At 43.4% G+C, this 9,436-nt stretch overlaps 1 protein-coding gene across 1 annotated transcript; it reads right to left on the bottom strand.

Moving 5' to 3' along the window:
• Nucleotides 1-209: 209 nt before the first annotated feature.
• PSMB2 (proteasome 20S subunit beta 2) lies at nt 210-8,730 on the bottom strand. The gene is made up of 6 exons (XM_065744569.1): nt 8,595-8,730; nt 7,785-7,907; nt 7,160-7,230; nt 2,777-2,939; nt 1,327-1,376; nt 210-443 (listed from the first exon to the last, which is right to left on the bottom strand). The coding sequence occupies exons 1-6, from the start codon at nt 8,683-8,685 to the stop codon at nt 336-338; spliced, it is 606 nt and encodes a 201-aa protein (XP_065600641.1). The 5' UTR covers nt 8,686-8,730; the 3' UTR covers nt 210-335.
• Nucleotides 8,731-9,436: the final 706 nt, after the last annotated feature.

The raw sequence follows: 9,436 nt of genomic DNA, 5'->3' as shown, positions 1-9,436 counted from the left end.
CTCAGCATGAGAAAAATGACTGCAACTTCTCTTCCAGAAAAGATGGTCGTTTACCCACACACTAGAAAACTTACAGGAAAAAGTATCAGAAGAAGTGAAGGAGCAATCTGAACATGGCACCATTACCACCAAATCACGTTTCATCTTCATGAATGATGAAGGAATGATTTACTTAAACACTCCCAGGAAGGACCGGCGGAATCAAAAGATGCAACTGGCATAAATGTCAATCTTTATTCAATCTCCCAGCACAGTAAACGCCTTGGGTGCTTCACATGAATACTAAAAAACCAAAAACTGAACAAAAAATGACTGCTGAAGAAAGATGTCAGGGGTTAGGACACTGCTTTTAGAAGGGGTATATTGTCCACTTCATGGATGCCATCTTTGTCAACGAATCGGGCATTGAAAGAAGTCAGATTTAAGATGAAGCGTTTCTGAAGCTGTTCAAAAGACAAAAGACAAAGGAGGAGAGATTCATTCACAGCTTAAACAAAAGGGAATAGCATTACCTATGGGATACATGCTGCTGCTCATCAAAATTTCCATCCTGTTCTTGTTGCTAATATTTAATGTCACTAGAGCTGGAGTGATTGTCACAGCTCAGGAAGCATTTAGTACAGTTCTGTTATAATACTGCCCACATTAGATGCAAAACACAAAAGCCTGCTAGCATGGAAGATGTTTAAGGAGGAAGACAGAGCAGGCTGTAACTTAGGGCACAGTACATGCATCAGAAAGAATTCAAACAGAGCCTCATTAGAACAAATCTTCCTAATGTTTCCCTAGTTGTTTCTTCCCAATGATATTAAACTCAATCTCAAAGACAAGGACAGAATATTCTCCTACAATAAAAGCCTTGGAGTCCAAAATGATACGTCTACATTAAAAGAGATTATGAACTTTAAGGTCAAATCTTCACCCCAATTAGACTTAGATATCACTTCACAAGCTGCAAGAGAAGTATCTTCTAGTTAAGTGTAACACAAGCAACAGGGGGATGCTTGCATTACATTCAGAAGCAACATAAAAGAAAGTCAAAGACTGTCTGTATCAATATTATGCTAAGCATGAAAGAAGCAGAAGTAAAGAAAAGCAATTAAGCTTAAAGTTTATGTTCTGGAGGACATGAACCATGCTAAGACAACGCAAGCGCCCACAAATCCTTTTCCTCAGTAGCTATTCCACATCTGGTCCATGTGCATTTATTATCCCTTCTGGCAAGGGAGCAAAATATGCGACAAGAGGAACAGGAAAATATCAGCAAATGAATGCAAACAAACATTCCTTTCTCAGGATCACAAGGACCCAAGTTTGGCAACTCACCTCCTCCAGACATTTCTTTAGGAGCTCCACAGCTTCCTCACGTGTGATACCTGAAAGAAAACATCCCCAGATTGATTCAATTAGAGGCCATCTCTCTCAACAGAAACTTTATTAAATTTAAACAACTTTTCAGCTGAGCACCAAAAACTTTACTTCCCAGCTCACAGAAAACACTTTCCAGATGTACTGAGGACGCCCTGAGCTGAAGCACTCACACTGCAACAAGCCATTGAGAATCGATTTGTTCCAGCGAATGGGAAGCATGACGGAATTTTGCCTCCCATGGCCAGGGACCAGGCTTTGGAGAAGTCCAACTGCCCCTCTCCCCTCAAGTTTATTACAGTTTTAAATCAGCTCCATCTGTCCACAGCCGGCTGCAAGTCAGTGACAGTAGGCAGAGATTGGTTTTAGTGCTATGTTCCCTGCTGGGTATTAGTTTTAATAATGGGAAAGGCACGTGTGTGATGCCCCTGCTATTCTCACACGTTGGGATAAAATCCAGCACTGCATAGGGATGGCAAGCCATGACAACCTATTGTCTTCCACTGTTTTTCCTCCTTTCACAAGGAGTGATGAAAATGTGGTACTATCATTTGTAAGGGACATGCTAGAAAGCAGCTAAGCTCCGTGGATCTTATTTCTAAAGCTTTTGTTCCAGACTCACAATCACAGTTCAGTTAAAAGCGCTCCCATTAAAATAAAATTGCCATCTTACAGCTGCTTTTCTTGCAGTAGATAGATGGAAGGATTGCTAAGTGAATGAATTTACTGTGAGAATAAACTCAGCTTTGCACACAGTAAGGAGTAAAGCAGTTCTGTAGCTAAAGTCAACGACGTCATTAACTACAGGTCCAGCTTTGCACATTTCCTCATCTGAAAAACAGGGATGGAGCACTGATCCAAAATTAAGACTTTAGCCAGCTACAAGCATACACAATTATAATCAACTACTATGCCAACTGACCCTCAGCACCTCAGAGTTCTGAGATAACCTTGCTATGAAGGTTATCTTTCCACCTGTATATTTACAAATGAAGCCAATCCAAGCAACAAGATTTGAAGCAAAAGGATTGGAGACTGCACTGATATTCTGGAAAACCTATGTCACAGCAACAAACAAACAGAAAATCAAGTGCTATTTATTAAAAACTGACTATCAACAATTAACAGCCCAGAAAAGCCCAGTCATGTTCTACAGGAAACTGGACCTTCCTTCACTGCAGTCCATTATACTTCAATTAGGAAAACGGTAAGGATTGTCTAGTCTCACTTCAGCAAGAGCAGAGGGCAACCTTCAAAGCCTCGTTTAGGCTAAGAGACAAGTTCAAACCTGCAGCAGCACAGCAGCTGGGACAGACCACCTGGCTCTGTACACATCAAACTCACACCTTATGCCTTTAAGCTATTCATCAGCAACAGGAGAATTTTTCTCCCTGCAGGTTCCACTTACCTGGCTTGTAGTAGCGATCAAGGATGCTGAGGGTAAGGAATGCACCATATCCATGTGCAGCAAAAGGAGCTTTAGCCAGAGCTGCAAGGTAATCCATGTAATAAAGGGCAGGACCTTCATGGTCGTCGTAGCCAGCCAGGAGAAGGTTGACATGGTAAGGGGTCTGCAAACAGAAGCACTACTTCAGCAAAGCAGCCACACACAAGTTTTTGGATCTTAATTGTCATGCAGAATGTAAACACGGTTGGTTTCACAATTCTTCATGATAAAATGATGAGCAATGACATCCACACATCACAGGAGACGCTGGACTTCAACAGAAAAGCAGATTGAATATTCTGGTGTTACAGAATGCTGAACCAAAAGAAGTACAACCCTTCCTTTTTTAGGAACCCAGGACACATCCAAACAAAACAAAAACTTTAACCATGTTTTCACATAAGATTCTTTAATCTCTACATAAAACTTGAGAATTTTTACTGTCAACATGGGAGCACAATGTGAGCATTCTGCACTTTGTAAGAGCTTCTGTTAATTTAATATGCTCTTTTCTCAGTCACGCTACTGTTAACCAGAGACCATTTCAGCACACATGAAAGCTTATAAACAGTGCAGCGTGAACAGTGTTACACTGCCTTAATTGGCAATTAATTTTTTATTGCATGTACCAAACTTAATCTTTACCATTTTGCTAAATTGATCACAAGAAGCTCTGAGGAACTGGTTTGTTACCATTTAAAATTGACTAAGACATTGCAACGCTGTCACCAAGATGCATCATTAACCTCAAAGCATTTCAGAATATCTGTAACCAGAAACTATGCAGCTGTACTCATTTAATTAGGCTGCATTTTATTTATTCTCAAACATCACAGATATTTAAAAGCCGTGACATGAGATCACTCAAATCATTGTGTGACTTTGAATTACCAACACTGGCATATGTGAGACACTCAACAATAAACAAATGGTGTTATACAGACTCCAATCTGTAAGCCATATTTCAGTTTTAAGTTCTCCTACTGAAGGGCTGCAACAATTTCTTAAATGCAAGTAAATTGTTACCTGTGTTATCCTATTACTCAAGAAAGGTAGATTTAAACATTACAGTACATGATCTATTACTTTCACGATGACAAGTGAAAGTGTTCTCATATACTACATCTTCCTGGTGGGGTTACATGTGAGGACTCAGTTCACACTCTCCAACAGTGACATTTCTGCTCACAGTGCAGTAAGATGCAAATACTCAAACACCTACATGGAACTTAACTGTAGTAAGTGAACATTTCTCCATTTCCAAGGCTCCATTTCAAACTAAATCCATGTCAGCCATCCTAAGCTCTGCAGAGGACTGCTGAGATTAAAGGGTTACCAAACACAGCATGGCTGATGCTCCAGGATCAACGCATCTCCCCCCGATCTGCCATTAGAGGCTGTATTTCTCACTGCACGTAGCTTTGCACTTCATACTGTTTGATTTAAAGTAACTACAGCAATTAAGGCACGTGTGAAATGCTTCAGAACTTACAGCTGAAGAGAATGGTTGTGACAAATACACCAAACCAACAAGATCACAACTGGGAGGCCGAGCTGCTGCAGCAGGCAGCAGTGTGACATCTGGCAGAAGCCAAAGTCACAGCAAGGGGGGGGGGGGGAGAAAGGTGGGGGTGAGGAAGCATCCTGCCAAGCGTGGACAAGGAGAGAGAGACAGGAACTCACAGCCCTGCCCTTGGACTCGGGCCAGGGCCTGTCACCTATCATTAAACACAGCATCACAACACAACAAGAAGTTGAGCTTCAAAGGGTTTGAGGGGCAGAGGGGTGTTTTTCCTGCTCCTCCCCCCCAACCATGTGCACTCAATAGTATGTCCAGCATGTAACAGCAGCACTTGATTCAGCAGGTGAATCAATTGGGGGCAACAGTGGAAGAGGAACTGCATCACCACTCACCTACTCAAAAGCCAACAGGCTCCAGTGCAGTTTCTAGGTTTGCCTCACTTAAAACAGTGAAACAAAAAACAACAAGCTCCCTATATTTTAGAGTATAAAACCCTGCGTGAAGGCTGAACTACCCCTTTCAAGAACATCACAGACTTGACACAGGTTTCTACCACCTAGAGCAATGTCCTCAGCACAAGGAAAGTATATCACAAATAAACTGTAACATCCATGTTACATGACTTCATGCATCACTGGCTGCGTGAACAGCAGAAAGCTAGCCACTTTATTCAACTTACAGCCTATCTCTACTCCCTGCAACAGCTCCATGTTTGCATGCTTTGCTAAAGCAGCAACCATACTCTAATTAGAATGGTTTAAAAATTTATCAACCTAAATGTAACACTGCACAGATGCCTCACTGCACCAGCTGGTTTAACAGTATTTGTTTTCCTCTTTGATTTTTCATGCTTCTGTTTCTACTCAAAAAGTAAAGCTCACAAGCGAAACCACTGCCTGACAGCAGACATTTACTCCAGAGAATATATATTAATAAGGTCTGGAAAAAAGCAGGGGAAAACACAGCCCTCCTCGACAGTGTGGAGCAGATTTTAAACTGTGGAAAAGTACTAGTAAAAAAAAAGTGCACTGCAAGGTAACAAACTGTCAGAAATAAAGGTAACTCTGCTGGAGAGATTCATATGAGTACTGGCTCATCTGCAAATATAACTGAAATCTAACTAGACAACACTGGGAAGAACCCAGAACATTTTTATCATCCACATAATTCACTTCAGAGCTTCCAGAAATCCTACATGCAATTTAAATAGATACAGAGCTGCTGATAATCCTTGTATCACACCAATAAAAAAAAAAAAAAGGCAAGAAAAGAGGAAAAAAACCTTTAAAGAAAAGGAGTTCTCCCCACAGTGCAGAGATCACTGCAGTGTGACAGTGTCAGAGTTCACCACTTGCTCCTGGGCATTGCCATCTGCAACAGCACAACATTTTGTCTTTGGTAAATAAACACATCTGCCTTTGCCAGTGTCCTCCCCACTGTGCTGCCCATCTGGAGCAGGTGAGCTGGAAGACAAGCATGGGCTCAGAAAGCAGGAGAGGCACAGGGAAGATCAGGCCCCAAGGGACACGGCACAGAAGACAGTGCCACATCATGCCACATGCTGCTAGCTAAGGATGCCAAAACCTCTGTTAAATTACTCCTGTTAGTGGTATTTAATTCCTATTAGGAAATGGTTGCTTCTGCAAGCAGGCAGGACATCCAGGTTTAGCCTGACCTGTATAACACGAGGAGCCTGCAATGAGTTATTCCACCGACTTCCTCTAAAAGTTCAATTAACTCAAAAGTTTGATACCTTCAGCTGTCCTCCACATCAGAAAACAGAACATTGGCACGTGGCTGCTCTTATGGATGAGCTCAACACACAGGTCTGTGCCTCACCCCCTCATATGCCTCATGCCCAACATACAGCTGATGCTGACAGTTTGCACCAATGTAAAATATGATTTCAGGGCTGTGAAGTAAACTGCCAGAATGAGCATCAACCTAAACTGTCCATGCCCAATCCCTGACAGATTTGTTCGACTTCATTTTCTATATCCTCTTTGCTCTTGTTTTATGCAACACGCTGGGAAGAATGCTAATCAAGTAATTCCTAACTTTGGATCTTTAGAAGTCTGTTTGCCCCTCCTGAAAACATTACAACATTTTACAGGAAGAATTAAGCCTTTTCTCCTGGGGAAATAACAGATTATTTAAACACACGTTACACCCATTTATCAAATTTGGAAAGCACGAGTCTGGGGACACTAACTTGCATGCAGGCAAACAAGATGAAAGACAAACAGAAGTCCTGACTTCACTGTGCTTCAAAGGGTATCCCAGCATGACAGCTGGAGAATCACTGACGAGAGGCATTTATTAGCAATACTTTGAAAAAAATTACCATGAGAAAAATCAGTAATTATGGTTCAGTAACTTGAGAAAAAATATAAAGCTTCACCCTGGATTTCACATTTACTGAAAGCCTCATGTTGCTATTTACAAAAAGGGACTTGTTTTGCTAAGCACATCAAACAGCTTTGCTCTATTAAATCATTTTCCAAGAAGATTAAACGGATTCAGTGCATTTACATGAAAACTAACAACCTTATCTCGACGTTAAAGAGGTTTAATTCACTTAGCTGTACTTAGTGTTGGTAACAAAATGATTATTAGGCCCAAAGATGGAATTTTAAGAGCACAGTTGTATCAGTTATCAGTATCCCAATAACTTTTCTGAATACGCACATCAATATTTATTTTAACAAGAAATACTTTTCCAAATGAATTCATACATAAAATACAGAAGCTGACACCTTTACATCAGACCCTATTACTTTGAAATAGAAATCCTCTGCCAAAATCTTTTGGTTATTACTCACTCGACTCCGAAGATAGTCAGCTAGATTCCGTCGTGTAAAATTTGCAGCTGCAGTAGGAGATAATTCATAACCTGGAGGAGAAAAGCATATTTGATAAAAAAATATCACCTTCATGTTTAACTTAGTGATTTTCCATACTCTTCTGAAACAGCAAGTTCATTCTTTAACACCAAAGTACCATATTATCTGTCTAATTCCAGTTTATTCTGAAAGCTGCAGTTACAATAAAAATTATGAAGAGCCTTCAAATTCCAGGCAGCTCATACTTGTGTGGAGCATTCAAACACACAACTTGAAAAAGTTAAATACTACAAGCATGCAGCCTGACCTTCTCAGCCACATACATGAGGAAAGCTACTAACAGCTAGCATGCAGAGGACATCTTACTTTAAAATTGACACTTTTTTAATATAAAAACATCTTAGTAGGGCTACAGATACACTTCTTGCTTTATGCTATACATTTCAATCTTGACTCCTTCATTCTACCACCTCTGTATGATATTAAGAGTGCAGAAAGTCAAATCTACAGAAACTTCATAAAAGAACCTTCCACCAAACTATTCACTACGCAAAACACCCTCTACTCCCAACCCCCCTGGTGAATATGAGCCTCCTTCACTCACCATTTCTCATTTTGTAGAGCTGAACGTTTTTCTGGATGTATTCTGCAAACTGCACAGTGTCTCCAGCCTCCCCCACACACAGCAGCAAGATCTTCTCGCTCATCTTAAACATTTTATCATGGTCTAAACAAAGGAAACAAACAGACCTGGAGTGAAACATAGTTTTAGGCAAAAGCACCACTAGCTGTAAGACTGAAGACTTTACAGAAAATTCATCAACACTGCAATTTACAACTCTTTTGGTAACACGTTCTGGAACACGCTGCTTGGATTAAGGTTGCTGCTCCTTGTAAGCACGCTTCTAACTCATTTTATTACAACAACAGACAGAAGAAGCCACTCTAGAGAATTTCAAAGGCTTGAGAACTCCCTAGGCACTTCCCCACATCAAGAAGCTAAAAAGCTATCACGGCAATTAACATGCCTCATGCTGCTCTTACTTCCAATGTTCCCCTATCTCCACGAATCGCCCCTTAGCAGCGATACAGCCACAACCAAGCCCTTCCTCCTGCCCCGTTACTGCTCTGGAAGTCCCCACGCAGCCCCAGAGCAAGGCCTGGGCCGACAAGCGATGCTCACCTCAAGCAAGTAGCTAACACAACCACCCAGAGCGGCAGCTTTACTGAGAGCACACGGCCCTGGGAAAGCCGAGCTCCCGAACCCCACAGCAGGAACGAGCCCCAAAGCTGAACGCCCTCACAGCGCTGCTCCTCACGTCTGCGGCCTCACAGCCCCCGCCGCACACGGGAGCAGGGCCGGGCCCGGCGAGCGGCCCCCCCCGGAACGGCAGCAGCGCCGTTTGACCCTCACCGTGCTTCATCTGGACGATGCTGGAGGCCGCCACCGTGTCGGCAGCCACCAGGACGTAGTCGGGACCCTGAATACCGATCAGATACTCCATGACGGCCGCGCTCCGCCGCCCCCTCCGCCCGCGCCGTGACACAGCGATGCGCCGCCGCCACCGCGCATGCGCCGCCGCATGGTGATGACGTCACGTCTCGCGAGAGTACGGCGAAAGAAGCCACGTGAGGAGCGTGCGTTCCGCGTGGTGTCTGTTGGTGCCCCGGGGTCTGCCCTAATTATCTCCGCTAATTAATCCCCTTGATGAGCGGGGAGCAGCGCCTGGTTGGGTTGGAGCGCTTGTTTGGGTTGTTTCAGTGGGTTCTTTGCAGGGTCTGGTCTGCGCTGTGTCTCTGTTCCTCCTGCCCCGTGGGGTGGAGGCGGAGGCTTCAGGCAAATCCAGGCCTCCGTGGCACGCGAGCTGGGGCGTGCGATGCTGTTTGCAGCCGAAGTGTATCTTGTTCGTTGTTAAAAAGCATGCTTGCAAGGCAGTTTCAGAGAAATGTGTTAGATTGAGCTGTGGCCGTGCAGCTTTTGCCGCATTTACTTAGCGGGATAAAACCAAGCTGCCTCGGCTTGCGTGCCCTGGAGCCGGGGGCACTGCTTGGAACAGAAACGCTGTGGAGGTCCAGGAAGAGTGAACTGCTCCAAACGCTGCCCTGCGAGGCAGCTCTGCTTGGGCACAAAATCTGTTGGAAATGAAAGCTGGCTCTGCCGCAGCCTCTGATCTGTGTGTTCAAAGGGAGCTGAACTGTGAAGAGAGGCAGTGAAGCCCCTCCAGCAGCAGCAGCAGCACGGGGATTTATTTGCTC

The sequence above is a fragment of the Cyrtonyx montezumae genome, unplaced genomic scaffold (genome assembly GCF_038088225.1).
Source record: "Cyrtonyx montezumae isolate F1298 unplaced genomic scaffold, pur_monq_1.0 scaffold_31, whole genome shotgun sequence".
Classification (NCBI taxonomy): domain Eukaryota; kingdom Metazoa; phylum Chordata; class Aves; order Galliformes; family Odontophoridae; genus Cyrtonyx; species Cyrtonyx montezumae.
Note: the sequence above shows the minus strand (reverse complement) of the source record. Positions and strands in the feature narration are given on the sequence as shown.

Coding starts and splice junctions, on each gene's coding strand:
- PSMB2 (XM_065744569.1), bottom strand. CDS start 8,685: ATGGAGTATCTGATCGGTATTCAGGGTCCCGACTACGTCCTGGTGGCT. Junction 7,231..7,784: donor GCTCTACAAAATGAGAAATG/GTGAGTGAAGGA, acceptor TTTCTCCTCCAG/GTTATGAATTATCTCCTACT. Junction 2,940..7,159: donor CTGACTATCTTCGGAGTCGA/GTGAGTAATAAC, acceptor TTCTGTTTGCAG/ACCCCTTACCATGTCAACCT.